General features: G+C 39.0%; 1 protein-coding gene across 1 annotated transcript; it reads right to left on the bottom strand.

Annotated features, from left to right (window-relative positions):
• Positions 1 to 548: 548 nt before the first annotated feature.
• Positions 549 to 21,027, bottom strand: LOC133875404 (probable sugar phosphate/phosphate translocator At3g14410). The gene is made up of 8 exons (XM_062313530.1): positions 20,769 to 21,027; positions 14,891 to 14,998; positions 14,763 to 14,797; positions 3,198 to 3,310; positions 2,521 to 2,782; positions 2,141 to 2,409; positions 1,394 to 1,555; positions 549 to 858 (listed from the first exon to the last, which is right to left on the bottom strand). The coding sequence occupies exons 1-7, from the start codon at positions 20,868 to 20,870 to the stop codon at positions 1,431 to 1,433; spliced, it is 1,014 nt and encodes a 337-aa protein (XP_062169514.1). The 5' UTR covers positions 20,871 to 21,027; the 3' UTR covers positions 549 to 858; positions 1,394 to 1,430.
• Positions 21,028 to 24,291: the final 3,264 nt, after the last annotated feature.

Raw genomic sequence — 24,291 nt, forward strand, 5'->3', positions numbered from 1 at the left:
TTTTCGGTTGCACCAAACACTGAAAAATACAAAAAAAAAAAAAAAATTCCAAAAAATATTTTACGTCCGAACAAACAGAGCATTAATCTATAATCTATTTAAATATATTTTCTACCCCAATAAAGGCGGACTTTGATGAAAACAAAGATAAAGATATATATATAATATTTTTTTTTCTTTTTCGCCCTTTTTGCTTCTTTCTCCTCCCTTTTCTCTACTTTCAACGGGTGATTTTGCGATTATTGTTGGTTCTACGTCACCTAGAAGTACTAGCCACCACATTACATCCCATTTGATTTCCATACATAATTTTTCTTTTTCTTTTTCTCCCTTTTAGCTTCTTCCTTTCTCCCCTTTTGGCTTCTTTCTCCATCCTTTTCTCTACTTTCAACGTGTTATTTTGTGATTATTGTTGGTTCCACGTCACCTACAAGTACTAGCCACCACATTTCATCCCATTTGATGTCCATACATTTTCTACAAGCGACTGCACAATAATCTCCCCACACAAATTACAAGTTAAACTCGGCCTACCAACTTGAATCCAATTTGAAAATCCTTCCTTAATTGCCGTGAAATAGTACATGCTTTGGTACTGATTTTTCCTGAGCGACACTTTCCAAAAATTAATACAAAAAAAGAGCGTATGTTTTCCTATATATTGCTAGGATTCTAGCAATTGCTTTACAAAGAAATCTTCAAGATACAATTTACCAATTACTTGTCAAACAAACAATGGACTTAAATTCCAGCAACTGTTTATACGCAATAATCATTGTCTATGATCAGAAGTGTCTCAACTTTGAAATCCTTCAGTAATCGCCTCCTTTTCTTATGGTACATTTGTGGGATTTAATTCTGCTCCACACCATCACAAAAGAGAGATTAAAAAAAGAAAAAGAAGAAAAAGGACCTCAATGTCAGAGCAGCTGCAAGAGAATAAAAAAGGAATGGAACATCTTATGTACTGATGCTTCATCAAACCAAAACCTGATTGCTCATAATAATATCATCAACGGGAGGGAGTTTTTGAATACTAATAAAATAATTGAATCAATCATTTCTTATCAGCTTAAGCTTTTAAGACAAGTGATGAATAAAGGTCCTGAATTCAAACATTGTCTCCGTCAATTCAACCCTTATTTTCAATCAAATATTCTACGTGTTAGACATCACTTATTTAGAGAGAGTTTGAGTGTAGATATGAGGGGGGGTGTTAGAAAATTATTACTTTCCTATCAGCTTAAACTTTTAGGATAAGTAATGATTTAACACGGGAGGGGGGTAGGTGTTTGGATTAGTGAACTGAAACAAAGAAATGGCCATAAATTTCTGATATATAAAGCAACTAATACGAAGCAAATCTTTTGCTAAATTAAATGCAAATACATACCTTAAAAGGTAACTCAACTGAATGCTGTTACTATATTCTACTTGCTCGAAGCCGAGGATGTGGCCAAAGGTACAGATTGATCATGTTCGGGACCACTTAAGCTGCCTCGAGAAGCTTCTTTTTTCAACTTTTGATTATTGTATGCCGCTACACCTGCAATGGCTGCATAGAAAAAAAAATGGTCATTAAAAAATTCCACCTATTGGTTGCAAGAGATTTCTTTGTGAACGTCAGCGCTTAAGCTACAGAGAAGAAAGATAAATTAAAAATAAAAATAAAAGAGGAAAAAAGACACGGATCTACTGTCTGAGTGAATTAACATCAAATTCCTGTTTATATTCAGAAAACATGACCAGATATTATTAACAAAACATTTCTAATCATAGGGCCAAAAAAAATAAACAAACAAGAGCATCCAGATAAAGCGTCTGAAAGGGAAATCTATAAGAGAAGAGTGTAGAATTTAATGATAGCAGAGCCAACTAGTTACCCAAACTAATCAAAATGAAATGACCAGACAGGGGGTTGGGGGGGGGGGGGACTAATTTTAAGTGTATTTAGCATTATCAGGGTGACTAATTTCAAGTGTATTTAGCATGATCAAGTATCTCTGGAGATGGCCTAATGTACATGCAAATTAGCTTATAGATGAGCAAGTTTTCCATATGCAAGACTTGTTACTGAATTCAATTACGAGCTATCTTAAAATATCTGGGTTCCCAGATTAAAATATGATAAGATACTCACCAATGCCATAACCAAACAGATTTATTATCGTCAGCTTGGTATCCGCAAACAGAAGGGCAGACAGTAAGACAACCACCCAGTCCTTAACAACTCCAGCGACACGAATGGTTAAAGCACTTGTATGTGTAATTACGAGGAAAACAGATAAGTTGAGGGCAAAAGTACAGAGACAGTTGAGTAGTAGCACAAGGGGTGGAAAGTTCCAAGATCCATGTGCTTCCATCTTCGATTTCTCCAAAAAAATCCACGGCAAGAATAGGCAAAGAGCACTGCAAAGAATTCAACATTTTGTTCACACAGGCTTAAATCTTCTCTATCTGGAAGTAGAAAGAACTTGTTTCAAAGAGATGATGGATTATTTGACAACAGAATCAGTGTACCTGCAGGGACTAACATAGTACATAACAGATATAGGGTTCAGTTTGAGACCCTTCCTCTTAACAAGGATCTCCATGAAAATAAGTCTTAAAGCTTCTCCAACAACGCCACCCATCTGATAAACAACTCCAACCCAATTGATATCCATTTCTCCATAAGACGCCACCAGAACACCAAAACTTATCACTGACATAATTAGTAGCATTCTGCAGCTCATTATCTCTAGCCCTGCTGCTACTCCAAGAACAAACACAGCTACTGGCACTACAAAAGTCATTTAATAAATTAGAGTGGCATTACAATTTGTAATCATGACAATAGTAATACATATACGACTTAGGACTTGCTGACCAACATGCTATCTTACTAGTCAGCACACAGATAGACATATTACTTGGGGCCAATAATCCCCATTTGAATTACGTTAGGAGGTCTTTCCCTTTTGCCAGATCTAGAGAGATACTACTAGTCCTCTGCCCCAGATTCCATCGCCGCGGCCATCTGGTTCACCGGTACTACCAAAAAGTCTCATGCTTACATTATGATACATCTGGAAATTGGTCTGAATACCAGAACATACAGATTGAAGAAGAATTTACAGCCATAGAGACCAAAACGTTTCTCTACAGGCCCTAGATATTTAGCTAAAATAGGATAATTCACAAGATCACTAACTTACTAATTGCCTTCAACATTTGTGCAAATGCAACAGAAATATACAGGTATGCTGTGTTTCCCAGCCAAAGAGTCATTGCGAACATTGAACCAATTGGCACAACAGATGTAACATATCTGAAACAATGGAACTTCATCAGACATATGTGGAAAATTACTGAACATGTAGAAAATTACAAGAATGGTTTCAGGACCAGATAGCAAAGATGTTCCCACAACTAAATTCCAAACTTAATGTGAACAAAAATGTGTTTTTGTTTTTCTTCGTCTCTTCTCATTTCACATTCAAACCCCCCGCCCCCTGCCCTATCTTTTTTGGTTTGTGTGTGGGCCACAAGGGGGGGATTGGGAAGCTCGTTCTCTTGGAAAGAGAAGAGAAAAGTTAAATCTACACTACAGAATACAACCACTTGGTAATGGCTCAAAGAACAAATAGTCATGAGTAATGTTCATTGATTAGAATTAACGTATCATAAGCTGTACAGGAGCATGGCCAAACCATTCTATAAATATTTTCATCCCAATTATATCAACAAGGTGACTTGAGAATATAGTCCCAAGGGTCCATTTGGTTATTAGGGTTATTTTTTAATACCAATACAGTTGGAGTAATGCTAGAAATCCCTATTGTGTCTCTCTTGTATCCTTCCAATAATAATGTGACTTTTAAAATCATCATTGGACTTGTGATTGATCATTATTGAATTTTGATCAAATGATGATTTTAAAAGACACTTTATTATTGGAGGGACACAAGAAGGACTTGTAGAATTACTCATACAATTGCATTCTTAGATGGCATAAGAAAATATTTTTTGATTAGAATATATTTTTTTCATCAAGAGAAAAAGATGAATAAAAGTTTTCAAAAAAAAAAAAAAAAAACTAGGAAAAAAAAGGAAAGAAGAAGAAGCAAGCTAGGATGTGCTGCTATCCATGGATATAAAGTGTTGAACATAATTAGAATATTAGTCAATAGAGAAGATAATCTATATTACTTCTATTTATGAAGGAGAACCCCGAGGGGTAGCACAATCTGCTAAGGACCACACTTTATGAAGGAGAGGTCACAGGTTCGAATCTCCCATTCTCTCTTCCATTGAGGCCAAGTACTTGAAAAAAAAAAAATATATATATATATATATATATATATATATATATATATAAATAAAAAAGAGAGAGAGAGAGAGAAAAGAACTACTATTTACGAAGGAGATTAAGACTATAGGGTAAACTTCCATTAGGCTTATGCAAATTAAGGTAAATAATTTACAATGGTTGCTTTGCAGTAACTAAAAAAGCTAGTTATTTTATTTTATTTTTCTATGAACTAACCCAACTGCTTCCCTTGAAAGTAATCGACTTGCTTATTCTCTCTCTCTCTCTCTCATCAACCTAGGGTGTAAAGCCGGCTAGTTAAACCGGCCAACCGATTGGAAATAGCTGGTAACCGGCCTTACCGGAGCGATTACCAGTTTTAGAAAATATTAAAACCGATTATAACCAGTAACCAGGTGTATATATATATATTTAAAAAATTAAAATAATAAATTTAGGTGAAAATGATTATAGTTTTGGAAAGATTTAATATCAACTTCTGTATAATTCTTCACTGCAGCCAATTGATAGTCAGATGACAAAATGACATCAAATCTCCGCCAAAAATAAATATCAAATTTCACAGTTTCATTGTCGCAGTATCTGCTGTAGTTGGATAATGTTAGCAAAATATTGCCCAAATGGTAGAAACCATTTCACAAGGACCCATTTGTTGCATAAACTTAGATGAAGTTTAAGAATTACTAAGTGCAAGCATGCTGCATATGCTATTCAATGCTTAAATAATGGCAATGCCCTATATTGATAGTTAGTAAAAGTAGGCATAAAGTTATCCACAAATTAGAGCAGCGAAAAAACTATAAAGCCATATTTGATTATGTTTATAAACATCATCAATGGTTTTACCAAACCATGGCATATTTCGTATAACTAAGATGATATTGGTATAGTACTAGGAATAATTTATAATGTGTACTTTCCTTAAGGACATTAAGGGCTAAAAATGTCTAAATTAAGCCGAAAAAACCGACGGACAATGAAAGCGCTTCACAGGGACGAGACCCGCTACAGGATCCAACACAGGACCCACAACCTCAATGGCTTCCAACTGAATCGTTTCATTGAGTTTGGGTTTCGGCATGAACCGACCCAAACTAAATCCTTCGATCTTGGGGCCCATACCGGACCTAGCAGACTGACCTAAAAGCTTCCCAACAACCTGGCCCATAGCTAAGTTGAAACTGACGAATAGTTTGCTCTACGTCCGCAAATTCAAACGTAATTTTGATCCCCTTGCAGAGCCTGCTAAGCCTCGAGCAGAGAAAGCCAACTTCGAGCTTCTTCTTACCCAATGGACGTAACATCTCCTTGTCCAACGGATCAAGCGAAGGTGTCTCCAACACAGAGCAATCCACCGTCGATCTCAAAGCCTCACGATCTACAGACCTCACCGCTAGGAGGATATCAAGGGCACATGGCTTCACCAACGGAGCCCGCATCTTGGAATGATGGATAGGCTTCAGCCGCACCACCTCCGCGTACGACAATGGAAGACCACCCACAATGGGCATCACTGACGCAACAGGGCCTCCAGTCCAACCTCAACACCTTCGCAAACAAAGGCCCGTCCTATTCAAAATCAAACCCAGCCTTGGCCCCTCCTCCTTCCCACCCTTCTTCTCCACTGAAGACGAGGATCCACTCCCACAACCCACCGTAGCAGAGAGAAAATTTGATGCCTTTCTAAGCTCACCGGGAAATTTGTGCCAGCCCCATCCTCCACGACGTTTAGGGATCATAAGGAGCCCATCCCAAAAGCAACCGCGTCTAAAAACCGGCCATCTTTGTTCCCACCTCTACGCACAATCAGAGCCTTTGACCATTCCCTGAAAGATTTAACAAACTCTTTTTCTCCAGGGAAACCCAAAAGGACCTCCATCGTCGACGCTAGCCAAGCGGTGCACTGGTTGCTCAGGATGACCTCGCCGAAGAAGCCTTTCCTCTTTTCTTCCACCCGCAGCACTGACGCTCCATCCAAGGAGCCCATCCCAAAAGCAACCACGTCTAAAAACCGGCCATCTTTGTTCTCACCTCTACGCACAATCAAAGCCTTTGACCATTCCCTGAAAGATTTAACAAACTCTTTTTCTCTAGGTGTTACGTACCTAGGGTAATTAGGATTAGGGTTTAAATTAGGTAAGTGTCGTATTATCATTTAAGAGAATAATAGGTTTATTATTAGTATGGTATTAGTATAATAAATTAATTAGGAAAATGAGGAGTCTTGCTCATAAAGCAAGAATCCCGAAATTAAGGGATTTATATCCCATTATATTAGGAAGGAAATAAAGGAATTTTTTATTCCATTAGGGTTAATAATATTTATGTAACATTTATTTAATTATTGTTTCCGTAATTCAAGCTTTGTAACCCTATAAATAGGGTATTGAAGAATGAAATAAAATATCAAGAAGAAAATTATTATCACTCAGCTCTTGTAGTTGATTAGGAGTTTTTTAGGGTTTTCTCGAATAACCCTAACTTTAGGAGGCCTAGGGTACCTCGAATACCCTACTATCCCACGCTCACCACTATCCAAATCATCATCGTTCATCCCCGTTACGAAGGTCCGTAACAACTTGGTATCAAAGCCACGTTACGATTCCGGACCAATTAAGCCAACCATGTTATCCGACGAATTTTGGGCAGAAGTACACCAGCGCACAAAACATATAGAGGAGATGTTGGGTACCCTGATCGCCAGAAGCCAGGGCCATCGAAAGGAAGACCAAAGTAATTCGGCAAGTTCCTCTAGGCACCAAGCCAGCAGGGATTCCATCCAGATCCAAAACTTCTGTGCAAAAGACCCATCCCACACAAGCCCTTCGCAGGTAATAACACTTTCACCATCACTCTTAGAAAATTCAGAAAAACAACCTACAAAAGAAACCCCACCTTCACCATCACCCTTAGAAATTCTACCCAAACAACAACCCACCAAAGAAACATCAACCCCATCACCAAGCAAAGACCCTGAACCCATCACCGCTCAAAAGAAAGACCAACCCCCACGATTTCCACAAACACCACCACCTATCAACCCATCGGCACAAACACTATCCCTACCCAAAATCCCAGCCAAAACCGAAAAGAACGACTCCTTTTGGCCAAAACCGAAAGTTCAGCCACCACCAACACCCCCAAAATTCCCACCATGTTCACCCATCGACCAACCACACCATCAACCACCTCAAAGCCCAGCCACCCTTTTCCCGATTTCCTCAGCCCAGCAGTCCCCATACCTTAAGACCACCAGCCGTCAGCCACAAACCCAAAGGACCAAACCAAAAAAACCACCCCCACCGTTGAGACCCTACCTCTTTCACACTGATTGGTCTAGAAGAAGGAAACAGGCAAGGTTCAAAACAAGACATTTCCTGGCGAGAAGAAAGCCCCTTGCAGTGTCTAAGTTCGGCATGAACGGGTCGGGCCGTGGGAAGAAAGACCCGGGCTTGGGCAAAAGAGGACCGAAGAAGAAGAGGCAGGTGCAAAGGGACAACGTCCGAGGCCTCAAGGTGCCGGCAATTCGGCGTTCAGCAAGGAAGAGGCTCGGGGAGCAGACCGGGCCGGGGCTCAGATCACCGTTTTCTGGCCAGCGACAAGACCCAGAAGCTGGAGCGATGGAGGGAGGTCCGACGGAGCGAGTTTCTCCTCCGGGCTATTTTCCCGGTCGCCGGCGACCTCCCAAATGGCCCCCAGATGGCTATTACGCACAGGACGGCGATGTCGGCATGAACAACAGCAGCCCGGATCTTGCTGTACGAAACATGCATTTTCCTTTGAGCGAGGTGGACAGAGGAGGCCGTTCGAGCTTGCCTTGCAGAGTAAAAACGGAGATCGAATCCGAGATTTTTGGATTTTTTGATGGAGGAAAATTGCAAGAAAATTTAGCCAGCAGAGAAGGGGTGAGAGATGTGGACAGAGGGCCAGTTCGGGCTTGGCTAGTGAAGGAAGACCGAAGATTGCGTCCGCGATTTCCGGATTTTTTGGCTGGGAGAGAAGGAAATCCGGATTGTGCGGATGAGGGCAAATTGAATGGGATTATGGTAGCATCCGAGATTTCTGGATTTTCTGTTGCAGGAGAAGTGAAATCAGAATCTGCTGCAGGGGGAAAATTGAAGAGCATTATGGCTTCCGGAATTTCTGCTGGAAGAGAACCAACCCGAAATATGCGGCTAGAAGAAAATGGAAAGGAGTTGCAGCTGAAAGAGAAGGAACGCACGTTTGTGCTACCCTCCACAAGGAAATTTTTTGCCTAACCTACTCTCCCCATGGAAGATTGCAGATGAAAGAAATCAGGAACTCAAGGGTGCAAACAGGGGCTCGGGTGGCTTAAAAAAATGGAATATTTTGCCACAATTTCTTTTTTCCAGTGCTACCCTCCACGTGTACCACGTCGGCAGTAATTGGAGTCATCTTTTTAGGACCTTGGGGACAAGGTCCATTTGAAGAGGGTAGGAGTGTTACGTACCTAGGGTAATTAGGATTAGGGTTTAAATTAGGTAAGTGTCGTATTATCATTTAAGAGAATAATAGGTTTATTATTAGTATGGTATTAGTATAATAAATTAATTAGGAAAATGAGGAGTCTTGCTCATAAAGCAAGAATCCCGAAATTAAGGGATTTATATCCCATTATATTAGGAAGGAAATAAAGGAATTTTTTATTCCATTAGGGTTAATAATATTTATGTAATATTTATTTAATTATTGTTTCCGTAATTCAAGCTTTGTAACCCTATAAATAGGGTATTGAAGAATGAAATAAAATATCAAGAAGAAAATTATTATCACTCAGCTCTTGTTCTCCATCGTCGACGCTAGCCAAGCAGTGCACTGGTTGCTCAGGATGACCTCGCCGAAGAAGCCTTTCCTCTTTTCTTCCACCCGCAGCACCGACGCTCCATCCAAGGCCGAGAGTACAAAAGATTTCGACTCCACTAAGAACCTCATTTCCATCTCAAGGCTCACCCAAACTCAGACGGCCATCCTAGAGGAGACTCGAACCATCGCCGGAGGAGAGAACCACCCAGACACAACACCCACCAGTCGAAGCTCCTTCACGATCTAACTAGCGCGACCCAAGAGCGCCTGTTTGCACCATTTTTTTTTAAAATTTTATTGCTCGGAGCCCATGTCCAATTAAAAAGGGATTTGACCAAAATATTCTTGAGCTCGTCCTTAGACTTTTTACGATCTTCAAAACATCTTGCATTTCGCTCTTTCCATATGGTCCACATTAAGCACAATGTGACTATTCTCCACACAGCTAAAACTAAACGAGTACCCACCTGACCTCTCCAACATGTTAACAGATCTATCACCCTCTCAGGCATAACCCATGTAACATTGAAAAGAGTAAAAAGTGCACTCCATAATCAGCTATCCCAAAACCTTAAATAGATAGAAAATTATGAATTTTATCATTTAATTAATATTCAAACAAACAATAACAAAGTTTGTTCTTATCCTATCACTAATAGAATTTATAAAAATTAGCCATTGAGAAAGTATTAATAGTTACTATTTAGAAAATGGTGCCCACTTGCATATTTTGGACTCTTTAGAGGGAGTAGGGCTGTAAATGAACAAAGCTATTCGTGAGCTCGCTTGAGGTCGGCTCGGTTAAGCTCGACTCGAACTCGATTCGGTTATTAAACGAGCCATTCGTGAACATAAACTTTATTTTTTTTTTTTTTATAAGTAATTGCAATTTATCAAAAAAGCGCAGAGGGGCGAAACCCTTATACACGGGAAGTATACAAGAGAACCCCTAAAAGGGACGAACAGGGGATAATTTTAAATAGTCTACATAAGTAAAAACATTCAAACTATGATGGGACGCTATCCAAATATATAATGTATTGAGCACCCGCTTCCGTAGCTCCACCATAGATGTCTCTACATCTTCAAAAAGCCGCGCATTCCGCTCCCTCCAAATGCACCACAATAAGCACAGAGGAGCTAACCGCCAAGCTTCTTTAACACGACCACACCCTATCACCGGCCCCCAACTATTCAACAACTCCAACACCGATCGTGGCATAACCCACTCTACCCCAAATTAAATAAGAATGTACCTCCAAAAATCCTGGGTGATTTCGCAGTGAAGCAACAAATGATCAATAGACTCCCCACTCTTCTTACACAAACAACACCACTCAATCACTATAACATTTCTCTTACACAAGTTATCATGCGTCAATATTTTGCCCAAAGCAGCTGACCAAACGAAGAAAGCCACCCTCGTTGGAGCCTTAACACACCATATATTCTTCCAGGGAAAAGAAGGAAAAGATGGGTCATCTTTCCTAAGAAGCTCTTCATAGAAGGATCTCACCTCAAATAAACATTTTTTAGAGGGATTCCACACTAACCTGTCGCCCTCTCCATGTCGAGCCGAAATGGAGTATAGTCAACCGAGAAAGAAAGGACCATATCCATCTCCCAATCCTGAATTTGACGCGTAAAGAGAACATCCTACTGAATTACACCATTATGAATAGCCAAATTATCCAGCACCATCGCATCTTTGTTCCTCACTATACTAAAAAGAGCTGGAAAGCATTGCTTCAAGGGTCTATCCCCACACCACCAATCATGCCAAAAACTAATATGTGATCCATTCCCCACCTCAAAACGAACAAAATTGTGAAACTTCTCCCACCCCCTCCTAATATGTTTCCATACACCCACTCCAAAAGAACCCGACACCTCTTTCGAGCACCACCCACCCTTTAGACTCTCAAATTTGGCATCAATCACGAATCACCAATCGCCATAAAGCCTCTCTCTCCCTACCATCTCTCCACAACCACTTTCCCAGGAGTGCTCAATTGAACTGGATGAAATTGTGAGCTCCCAACCCACCTGCATGCAAAGGAGTACAAATCTTGTTCCAATTCACTAGATGAAATTTGGCCTCGTCACCAATGCCACCCCAAAGAAAATCCTTTTGACTTTTATCTAGACGATTAGCCACCCTCACTGGAATAGGAAACAAAGATAAGTAATATGTAGGAATATTGGAGAGCGTACTTTAATAAGGGTCAACCGGGCACCCTTCGACAAATACATTTGCTTCCATCCCGCCAACCTCCTTTCCATTTTTTCAATAACACCGTTCCAAATAGAAGTGGACTTGTAAGAGGCACCCAAAGGCAAACCCAAGTAAGTCATAGGCAAAGACGCAACCTGACATCCAAGAAGATTAGCCAACCCTTCGACATCCTCTATTAAACGATTAATAGAAACTCGGCTCGCTCGTTTAAAGTTCATAAACAAACTCGTATAAAGCTCAACTCGCTTGTTAGCTCGACTCATATATTTATTAATATTTACATATATGTAATATAACATACATATATGGAAAGGAAACTGGCTGGTTGGAAGCGTATGTATTTGTCAAAGGGCGGTCGGTTGACTCTTATTAAGAGCACGCTGTCCAATATCCCCACGTATCTCTTGTCGCTGTTCCCTATTCCTTTGAGGGTGGCTAATCGTCTTGAAAAAATCCAGAGGGATTTCCTATGGGGTGGCATAGGGGATGAGGCCAAATTTCATTTAGTGAAATGGAACAGGATTTGTACTCCGTTGCATTCAGGTGGGTTGGGAGTTCACAATCTTTCCCTGTTTAACCAAGCTCTTTTAGGTAAATGGTTGTGGAGATATGGTAGGGAGAGAGAGGCTCTATGGCGTTTGGTGATTGACGCCAAATTTGGGAGCCTAAAGGGTGGGTGGTGCTCTATTGAGGTGTCGGGTTCCTATGGAGTAGGGGTTTGGAAATATATTAGGAAAGGGTGGGAGAAGTTTTGTAATTATGTTCGGTTTGTGGTAGGGGATGGATCATATATCAGCTTCTGGCATGATCGGTGGTGTGGGAAGATTTCTTTGAAGCTTTGTTTTCCAGTTCTGTATAGTCTTGTGAGGAACAAAGCGGCTATGGTGGTAGATAATATGGCTGTTCATAATGGCATTATTCATTGGAATGTTCTCTTTACGCGGCAATTACAGGACTGGGAGTTGGAGATGGTGCTCTCTTTCTTCGAGCGGTTGTACTCCACTCCGATTCGACAAGGAGAGGGTGACAAGTTAGTTTGGAACCTCTCTTCAAGGAGCTATTTTGAAGTAAGGTCATATTATGAAGCACTTAGTCGGAAAGAAGGTCCATCATTCCCGTGGAAGAAGATATGGTGTGCTAAGGCTCCGACAAGGGTGGCGTTCTTTGTATGGACTGCAGCTTTAGGAAAAATTTTGACTCATGACAATCTACGAAAGAGGAATATTGTGGTTATTGAGTGGTGTTGTATGTGTAAAAAGAAGGGGGAGTCTATTGATCATCTGTTACTTCATTGCGACACCGCCCGTGAGCTTTGGAGTTTTGTGTTTTCTTTATTTGGAGTTGAATGGGTCATGCCACAATCGGTGATGGGTTTGTTGACTACTTGGGGTGCTTTTCGAGGGCATGGCCTAGCAAAAAATGTTTGGCGTTTAGTTCCTCACTGTGTTTTGTGGAGCATTTGGAGGGAGCGGAATGCGAGGCTTTTTGAAGATGTTGAGACTGTAATGGTAGTTTTAAGGAAGCGTCTTCTTAACACGCTATATCTATGGATAGCTCCCCATCTTTGCCACCTAGGTGTTTCTACTTTTGTAGACTTTCTTAATTTATTAGTTGTTCCTCCTGTTTAGGGGCTCTCTTGTATACTTCCCGTGTATTAGGGTTGCGCCCCTCTGCGCTTTTTTATTGAATTTTAAATTACTTATCAAAAAAAAATATATATATATGTTACATAATGTGTGTGTGTGTGTATATATATATATATATATAAGTAAAAGTAAAAGTGTCAGATCCAAAACGCACTTAAACACATAATGTACAAAACATACTTAATATATGTTACATAATGTACAAACTTCAACCAAATCGAAATGTATAGAAAAAATTAAGAAAACCAAAATGCAAATTAAAGTTCACAAAACGCACAAAATGCATCAAGCCATTTTGGAACCCTCTAGTTTTTCTTCCAACACGCACAATGTGCTAAAGCTAGCATACCGCCAGTCAATAATTTTCTTCCCACATGCAATCAGCTGCTGCCACGTCTGTCTCGTAACACGCACTCGTCAGACGTGTCTATTGCCTTTGAAATCCACGGCTATCAGCTTCTTGGCCCTCTTAACCCTTCCTTTAGCATTCTTTCACATTTAAACAAATACTCTTATGCAAATAGCCCGTTCTCTGTATGATTGTATCCCTTCTTATTCAAGCTCAAATCTACATGACATCTTGCCAAAACTCCTCTTTGCGGCCAGCGCACCACGTGGCGGCCATTGAGAGTGAAACCTAGCTGTCTTCTGGGGAGGGGGCGTGCTAGCCAAAACCTTGGCTATCTTGGGTGGTGAGGTTGTGGCGGCCATTGAGAGTGAAACCTAGCTGTCTTCTGGGGAGGGGGCGTGCTAGCCAAAACCTTGGCTATCTTGGGTGGTGAGGTTGTTACGGAAGAGGAAGAGACTATAGACAATTTCGGAAGTGCCTTGGCGAGCCGAGTACTCAACAAGGCACTCAACTTGGCTATTGGGCTAGATCAAGCTCGAGCTCGCACAAGGATTTTCCCTTGGCGAGTTGAGCCAAACTTAGATTTTGATACTCGCCACGAGCTTGGCTTGAGCTGGAGCTAGCACAGGCGCTACTCGTCCGAGCTCGGCTCATTTACAGCCCGAGGAGGGAGAGAAACAATAGAAAACTTTAAGGATTTTGAAAGGTGCTTGGAGGATATTCTATCATCTTTCTTTCATACTTTTTTCCTTTAGACTGCGGCTTTTGTGCTCCCTCTGTCAATTAGTTATAATGATTTTCTTGTTCATTTATCTTTTTCTTGTTAAGTGTTTCATTTCGTATACTCCCGGTGTACTTAGGAGAACCTTACGGTTTTAATAAGATTGATTTATTACTTATAAAAAAAAAAAATTTTAAAAAAAAAGTATTAATAGCGACTACTGGTTTTGACTTTTATGCATCAAACTGGGTAATTTGTACAATGCTCTCAAACTGAAGACAATCTCCTTTGGGCTGAACAATGCACTTACTCATGCCAAAATTGAAAACCATGAAGCTATACTTTGACCAGAATTTCGTTTCTTTTTCCAAAAGCAATATTTTATTTAAGTAACAAAGGCCTCTAAGAGCTCAAGATATCTTGTTGGGGCAAAAAAAAAAAAGATGATAGAGGCTTAAAGAGAGAATATTTAGTTTGTAGCCAGTTCAAGGAGGAAAATAAATCATTTTTTTTTTGATAAAAATAAATCATATTTTTAGTAGTGATTCTTATGATCTTATCTTTGGAACTCACCTATGGCATGGCAAATTTTTTAAAGATACTAATTAATTGCAAGTAACAACTTTGAAGATCCAAATGTCAGATAAAAGGAATTCATCCCCTTCTTTACTTACATTTCTGCAGTCATTCCTTCCTCAGCCTTCATAATCTGTAAGAGAAAAACTAAATACAGTAAAAACTATGGTAAAGGATAGGATCGCTCAATTGCAGCAACTCCCATAATATTGATTAAACTAGATACCTTGAGAACTTTGGTGAGTATAAAACATAAGACTGACGAGAAGACCATGTGAAGTAGTGTCAGTCCAAGAGGATAAGGGAAGTTTATTTCCTTAGATGACAAAACCCACTGCATTTTACAATTTCAATAAAATTCATTGGTCAGTCATGCTGAGCAACCTTTGTAAAAGAGTATCCCATATCCCTGTGCAATATCAATTAGCCATACTCCTGTAGCAATAATGCAAGTATTTGCAAAAAGCATCCACACATGAATGGGTTGGTTTTTTAACAAAAAAGATAGCAATGGAACATAATACTCAAAGAAACTCATTATACGTTTCTTTTCATTTTATTGTACTTAAAGAAAAAACTGTACTCTATCTTCCTCTTCATCATTTTCTAATAATGAAAACAAACTATTAGCTTTTACACATAACATTAGTCACGTTGAATCTTCCATGTCTCATCAATGTGAGATGTTTGTCAACAGTCAACCTAGATTGCTTCTCAGATGAGACCTGAGGAATGCAAATAAGAGAGACAAGTAAAGGGGAAAATTATATTTTTGGCGTCAAAGAGTATAAAATGGCAATTTTCAGGTGGCTAATTGGTGTGTCAATTAAAGTTTATGAAAAAGTTTCCCAACTAATATCACCTTAATGCTTATGTACCTAAGACAATTTCAAATGAGTCTTCACACTGTTTATGCTTTGAAGATGTTAAAATCATCACTTATCCCTAAAGCTTAAGCTGCTAGGAATGAGTGACTTCAATCATTAAATAATATTCTAACACTCCCCCTCACGTGTGGACTTAAACTTTCCCTTAATAAATGAGACCCAACACGTGTAATATTTAATTGAAATGAGAGATGAATGACGAAGACAATGTTTGAACTCAAGACCTTTGCTATGATACCATATTAAATCACCACTTTTCCCAAAAGCTTAAACTAATAGGAAGAGTTGAATTTTTTTACTCATTTAATTAGTATCATAACATTTTCCCTCACGTGTTGACTTATATTTAATTGAAAAAGAAAGTGAATGATATAGACAAAGTGCTAACTCAAAACTTTTTCTCTAATACCATATTAAACCACCACTTATCCTAAAAGCTTAATCTAAGAGGAATGTGTAAATTTAATCATTTAATTAATATTCTAACAAAAGATAAAATGTATCTCCAGGATGCTGGATGTTTGGATGTTATGCTCTCTATTCTGCTCATAGTAGGGGCCACTTAGTTAATCCCACGCATTTCATTTGTCGATTAGTGATCATGTCTGGATTACTGAATGTTTGCATGCAAGAAGAAATCATCTCATTCTTTTCCCCTTTTCTTCTTCAACAACAAAACCCGATTATTACCCATTCAATTGGAGCTTAGATTGTTTGAGCAAATTAATCTCATTGCATTCTTTTATTTCAATTGAGTGAGAAGCCAAGTTCTGATGACTTGTTATATGTTGCCACAATAACTAGATTGGCCATGAGAATGTATATGACGCTTATTTCTACTTGCTGATCTTTCCAGTAAACTTTTGGCCACAACCAAACGTTTTAAAGGATTAATCTTGCTTTCCACAAGTTTGTCGGGGGACCATCATGTGATCATAAGAATTTCAGCCATTTGTAGAGCTATATTGCCATTCTTTCCTTTTCTTTTTTCTTTGATAAGTTCTTTTTCTTTTTCTTTTTCTTTTTTTTTTCTAATAAGTAAGGTTGCAATTTATTAAAAAAGCATAAGCCGTCCCTACATACACAGGCAGTATACAATAGAGTTATTACAAACCCATAACCCCAAAAACAACAAAAGAACCCGTCAAGCCCTCCCAGCCAAAAAGCACTCATAACACCCAAAACCCACATGAAACTCAAATCCCAAAAAACAGTGGAAGCCCCCGTCAAAACCCTCTTCGAAAACACCCAAATCTGCCCCTAAAGCACCCCAACCCAACAAACCCTCGAAAAACCTTCCCCAAAAAACCCACAACACCCAAAACCCAAATCGACGGAAGCCAAAATACAAAGCAAACCCAAAATACAAGTATATGTCGCTGTTCTATTTGAGGCAGGGAGCCTCCCCCACTCCGATTAACTCAGATTTTTGGAGGTTGATCTTCAATCCCGAAATGGCCTCAAAACACAAGAGAATGTGATCCAAATTAGGATATGTTCACTATTTGCATCCCACATAATAAGAGTATCATCTGCAAATATAAGGTGAGAAACTTCCAAAGAAGAAGTGAAAACCTGATACAAAACCCCCAACCATCGCTCTAGAGAGCATCCATGACGAGAACAAAGAGAAGAGGCGAGAGAGGGTCTCCTTGGCAAAGGCCCCGAGAACTCCCGAAGAAACCGTTCGGGCTACCGTTAATCAAGATGGAAATGCAAGCAGAAATCCACTTTCTCCATTTAGCACCAAAACCATCACTTGCTTCAATCTACCAAAAAGGACTTTTGCCAAAATCTTATAAAAAATCCCCACCAGGCTTATAGGTCTAAAACCCCTAACCTCAAGTTGTCCAGTCTTCTTTGGGATGAGAGCGATAAAAGTAGCATTAAGACTCTTCTCGAACCTCGCATGCTTGTGAAAGTTATGAAAGACACTCATAAGATCAGCCTTAACGATAGACACTCTCTTGAAACTCTCTTTCTCCAATGAAAGAGTTGGGGTTTCCCGTGGTACGTTTGCTATGAGGGAATTCTCTGAGTTTATCTCGGATGAAGGTTTGATGGATCTACCGTTAACTGGGGGTTATTTCACTTGGTCCAAATAACCAAGATAACCCTTCTATGTTTAGGATTGATAGATTCTTATTCTCTCCTCTTTGGGAGGAGCATTTTTTAGACTTGATTCAGTGTCGCCTTCCTCGCCCTTGCTTAGATTTAGTCAAACAATGGTGGGATTCCTACCGGTATTCCGACACGCCAGTTGTGTTCTAGCTAAAAAATTGAAGCATCTGAAGGCTGATTTAATTCCTTGGAACCAAGAGGTTTTTGGTAATATAGAAGTGAGGAAGCAGACCTTGCTAGAAGAAATACAAACTCTCGATGGTTTAGAAGATGAGCGCCAGTTGGCAGGGGAGGAAAGAGTAAAGAGGGATCAACTGAAAGTTGATTTGGAAAAAGTGGCCTATATGCAAGAAATAAGTTGGAGAAAGAAATTAAGGGCAACTTGGTTAAAAGAGGGGGACCACAACACCGGATTTGTCCATCATCTTGCCAATTCTCATAGAAAGAAACAACTTTATCTCCAGTCTTTGTATTGAAGGTAGTGTTACTTCGGAGCAAGAGATGATAAAAGATTCAATCTCTCAATACTATAAGAAGCTCTTTTCTGAAACAGCCCCTCGAAGGCCCAAGTTAGATTGTTTGGCGTTTCCTGGTCTAGACCCCTTAGATGTGGGTTGGCTCGAGAGACCGTTCCAAGAGGAGGAGGTTCTTCAAGCTTTGCATAGCATGGATGAAGACAAAGCTTCGAGCCCTGATAGCTTCTCTGTTGCTTTTTACCGTTCCTGTTGATCTATAGTTAAGGCTGATCTTATGAGTGTCTTTCATAACTTTCACAAGCATGAGAGGTTCGAAAAGAGTCTTAATGCTACATTTATCTCTCTCATCCCAAATAAGACTGGACAACTTGAGGTTAGGGATTTCAGACCTATCAGCCTGGTGGGGAGCTTTTATAAGATTTTGGCAAAAGTCCTTGCTGATAGACTGAAGCAAGTGATGGGAGATCTTATTTGGACCTATCCAGTTCCTATATCCATTGGAATCCTAGTTTCATTAGGGTTGCCCATGATTGGGAACTGGAATCTTTTGACTCTTTCTTCAGTCTCTTGTATTCCTCGAAGACGCATCCGGGGGAAGGGGAGAGCTTGTTGTGGACTCCTTCTAGCAGCCATAGGTTTACAGTGAAGAGTCATTATACTCTGTTACAGTCAGGTGAGTATAGTTCTTTCCCTTGGAAAAGTGTTTGGAAGGTCAAGGCGCCTCCTCGCGTTGCTTTCTTCTTGTGGACAATAGCACTTGGTAGAGTCCTCACAGTGGATACCCTTAGAAAAAGGGCTTCTCTCTAGCTAATTGGTGTTGTCTGTGTAAAAAGAACGAAGAAACGACTAATCACCTTCTCATCCACTAATCAACTTTTTGAAGTCTCGTGGGTTATGCATAGCAACATCCAAGAGCTTCTTCATTGCTGGATAGTACAAGGGAGGTGACATCCCAAAGAGACAATCTGGAAAGTTATTCCTGCCCTCTTAATGTGGAGCATTTGGAGAGAAAGGAATCGTCGTATTTTCAAGGATGGTGAGACAAACATGCTCTTTCTAAAATCTTCTTTTTTGAGATCTCTCTTGGGATGGGTTCTTGTTAATGTTCCTAACTTTGTCTCAACAAATCTGGTTGATTTGATTTGCTTTTTACATTGTAGCAGCTTATAGGGTTAAGTCTCTATTGTACGAGGGTTTAACCCTTTTTTTCTCAATAAGATCTGAATTATTCATCAAAAAAAAATTCTGTTTGAGGCAGGGTGGTTTTATTGAGTTCTATAAACCCTACTCTGATTTTGAAGTGTGAAATTGTGTACATAGCCCTTTTTATATTATCCTTCTATCATCCATGATGCTTTTCAATATTTGAAGTGACATATTTGAATTTTCAAAGTGACCAGCTTAAGATTGGTGGTAGCAGATCTTCTTTCGGTTTAAACAAGAGGGGAAAAAAAAAGTATAGTCTAACATCACTCTAAGGTTATAGCTGCTGGTAGCATATCACAATTTCACACTTTTAGAAAGAGAGTGACAGCATTTTTTTAGCACAAGTACAAAGGTCATTCCTATCATAGAATCTCCATGTTTGCTGATAAAGGTCCCAAGCTTCAGCTTGCATTATCACTTTTAACTAATCCTATCCTATCAGTAGACTAACATGTTATCTATTTGAGACTCATATTGAGTTGTCTTTCTTTTTTTTTTAACAGAACAAGGCTATAATTGCATACGATTTCCTCCGATTCACTTCTAGGATGAAGGGAAGTGTTCCATACCATGCCATTATCCACTAGCTTTATGTTTGAAATTAGCATATGACATTATTCATATTGGTCTAATAAAAAGTACAAATACAGTTTTTTTTTCTTCCCTCCAATTACTCAGTTTTTAAAGACTTAAAAACAAAGGAGAGAGCGAAAACTGGTCTGAAGGATGAAGGTCCTCACAATTTTTGTCAAAGTGACAGAAAGCAAAAATAACTTATTTTCCTAGCTTCCATCTGGTCTCCAAGGGAACGATCAAAATTGGGAAGAGAACAGAACTTAAAAGTTGAAAAGCTATCTTGAATTTATATATCTGCTTCCAGAATATTCATCCACCCATCTCAACTAAATCATATGAAATTTCGATTACTTCAAATAACTAAACCATATGGTTGCAACAGTCTCAGCTGAGAGGAAGAGAGGGTTGTACTTTTCCAGGGTCCCAGCTAAAGAGAAGTTTCAAAATTTCTTACATTTTCTCAGGAACCAAACAAAGCATTATTAACCTAGATGATTAACCTACATGCATTTCCAGGGCTGTACTTCAGACAGAATGTCAGGAAAAAAAAAAAAAACAAGCAAAAACAAAACTAAATGCTTTGAAGTAGCTTTCTCTTTCAAGCATTTCATTTCCTTTCTCACTATTGTCATCCAAAAACCAAAACCAAAAAGTGCAGTTTTCCAATTATTTCAAATTACCAAAAAATAAAAATAAAGTAATGATGTTCCAATCAAGACAAGGTCTTACTGAAGGTGAAATTACTCCAAAAACAAGGTATTCTCTAAACGCAATGCGAGACACATAATAACCCAAGTGTAGACAAAGTAGTTCAGGGAGGGTAAGAAGACGGACCGACCTTGTTGAAGAAGATCTGGCCACTGGAGAGAGCGATGTAGAGGAGAATGTAAGCGTAGGTTATGAACTCCTCTTTGCAGAAGGTCCTCGACCGATCTGCCATTGCCGAAAACTATCAAAAACCCCCAAAAACAATTTTGCAATCTCTTGTTCTTGAGTAGGAGCTAAGTAGACTTAGCTGTCTCTGTAGCGAAAGCCAACGAGTGTTGAGAGGCAACGAAGAAAACTTTTGGTATCCAAACGCTTAACGGATCACTTCACAAATAAAAAACGCATAACGGATCGGGTTTAGTTGAAACTGTTTCCGGATTGTTTTGCTCTGGGCAGCGAACAAAAAAAAAAAAAAAACTCCAAGGTGGGCCGGGCCGTTGGGGAGCTTTAGTTGGGCAAGGATGTTAAAAAAGTAAGCAGATCAAACTCATCATATGTGTACAAGCGGGCTATTATTCACCGTCTAATAACTGCTAACCTCTACAATCATTAATTGCTAATCACATAACCTTCTTTGTAGGCGATTAGAAAAACTGCTAACCACCTATGGCGGGATAATTAGCAGTTTCAGGAGTAAGTGGAAGCGATTAGTAATAGCCCGCTTGTACACATATATTATATATTATACGCATAGGCGAATGGATAATGATTTTTTAGATAATGGGAGAATGGATAATAATGACAAAAAGGATTAAGTGAATGAACATATTGGTGAAGAGTGTCATTGCTAAAATGTGGAGCAGCAAAGGCTAGTATGAGCACTTTGGCTGCTACTCAAATAGAACGAGATAATCAGATAACTATGGATTTTAGTAATGTGATTATTCGGCGTATCATCTGGAGATAACACTATATGGGTAGCAGTGATTGATTGACAAGGACCGCCCACTTCATTCCAATGAAAAATAAGTTGATAGGATTGTATGTTTAGAGTGTGGTACGGCTATCCAAGCGCCGATTGTCGTTGTGTGAGAATGTGATTTATTATTAAAGATTCTGGCAGAGTTTGCAGTAAGAGGTTGTACACGGTTAAGGTTTGAAACTACTTTTCATCCATGGACCAACAATTAGTCAAGGATGACTGTTTAGATCATTGAAGGACATAGTGCAGGCTTATGACTTGTACTTCAATGAAGATGGATTCAGTGACTATCGTGAACTGGGATTCCTTACAATACAAGCTACTAAGCGATTATTGGAACACTACTTTGTGAGATACTCTACGAGCGGAAGTGTGAGTCAACATTGTATTAGAATAATCTTAGTAAAAGACAATTATGTGGGACTTGAGATAGGCTTAGTGGCATACCAAGTTCCTTGCCACCGGACCTAGTAGGTATGCATTTTGTCTCACGCAATATTGATGTTCAAAGGTTTTATTTATATGGTTAATTTCTTGAACTATATGCCTAGTCGTTATTGCTATCAATAACATGTACAATTGAATTATCTAAGAATAGTTGATTAAGATAAGTTCGCTCCTGTCTAGGAAGCTTATATCATACCCAAGACAATCATGGACCCCGAAATGACATCAATTCAAATCTTGGATTTTCGAATTTAAAGAGATATTGAGAGAGAGAGATCAATAATTGAGGATGCCGACGTGGATTCATTTATATTGGACGAAGAAACTCCAGTGCCGAAAAAAGAGGATGAGATGAGATTGTCCAAGATTTAAAAGAACACAAACCTTATGAGACTACGGACGTTAAGGTGATGTTACTAGTCCTACTTGTGTTCTTGTTTTGGGATTTCAAAATTTCGAGGAAGAAATTTTTATAAGGGGGAAATAATGTAATACCTAGAATATCTTATAGGGTTAATTGAGTTTTTGTAACTCCCCACCTTTTACAAAAAGACGTAAGTGAAAATTTTGATTTCCTTATCAGAATTATAAATTGGCAATGGAATGTATTTTTCTTTAACAATGACACGTCAGAAATTCTAAATAAAATATTTCAAAATAGATTAAAATGTGTGTAATTAAACAATTACACAAAGATAGTATTGGTGCCACATATTTCACAGATAATTTACAACCCAAAATATCATAATGTGATTATTACAAACCAACTGAAATATAAATATTGTTCTCCGGATAATATCCTAATGAACTATAACATAGTAGTTCACAAAATGGAGACAACCTAGCCTCAAAAGACCGCTACTGGATCCATCTAAGCACCTGGATAGTTCTGATACTCTTCATCCTCAAATCCTATATTAATAAATAACATAGAGGGAAACAATAATACAAAAATATCTAAGTGAGTTCACTGTTTCCAATAATATAATGAATGCTGATTTATTTATGAAATGCAATACAATGAAATAACATAAATATATATGTTAGTATTTTATATTGGTAACATTCTGGTTGACAAAAATACTTTATGTAACGGTTGTTTTTTAACAGGTTTATCGGTTCAATTCAGAATCTTCATGTCTTAAGACAATGTTCAAATTAAAGAAAGTATCTGATCACAAGCTTCTAAGAAGATGTCCATGAAGAGTCCTTGCAAAATCCAAGACAAAACATCCGGTTCCTGTGCAATCGTCCGGATGAGCCTTTGAAAGCGACTGGATGCCCCGCAGTGTCTTACAGATAACAATGAAGACGTCCGGACGTCGGAGCAACACCGTCCGGATGCCAGGTCAATCAGTATTCAACAAGGAGTTGGATTTCAAAAGTTGACATTGTTTGGGAAGTCTCTACAAGCCGTCCGGACGACGTGGCAACACGTTCGGACAATGTCCAGTATTTCAAAATATTCCAGAGTTCCATTTGAACCCGGAAAGGATTTTAGTGAAGACCGTCCGGACGCTCGGTCAAGCAGTCCGAACGTGAACCTGATAAGATAGAATTATGCTGTTTCTAAAAGGAAATTGTAGAAAACAGTCCGGGCTAGGCTAACTTCCGTCCAGACGCTCGCCAGCCAGAGCCCAAATCCCCAGCAGTTTTAGGTTTCTTGTAAGCCTATAAATAGAGGGCCCTAGGCTTGTGTTTTGTAATGAATTCAGTATCGAATTCCATAGTGCTTTGAGATGGTGTTTAGGGAGAATCGAAGATCCGCTAACTCTCAAGCCGTTGCTGGTATGCGCTCATTGTTCGTGTGAAGTCTATCTTAGGGGTCGGCCCTAAGGTAAAGGAATCCATAAAAAACTCTTTCAGGTAGAAGATCTGGTTGGGAAACGTTCACGATGGGCTTCGTGTCAGAGTTAAAGGTATGACTACTGCATAAAGGTAAGTGAGCACGAATGTCTTGTAACTAGCTTTGTTTTTGGATAGTGGATTTCCTAGGTTTGGCTGCCCCGGAGTGGTTTTTCTCTTCATAGAGTTTCCACTTCGTAACAAATATCTTGTCTTATTTAAATTCCGTATTTAAGATATTTTGTTGCACACAAACACACGCTTGGTTAAAATAGAAGTCAATAATTATTAACAATATATATATATATATATATATATATATATATATATATATATATATATATATATATATATATAAAGTTTTGGCATGACAGTTTTA

This window comes from Alnus glutinosa, chromosome 8 (genome assembly GCF_958979055.1).
Source record: "Alnus glutinosa chromosome 8, dhAlnGlut1.1, whole genome shotgun sequence".
NCBI classification, from domain to species: domain Eukaryota; kingdom Viridiplantae; phylum Streptophyta; class Magnoliopsida; order Fagales; family Betulaceae; genus Alnus; species Alnus glutinosa.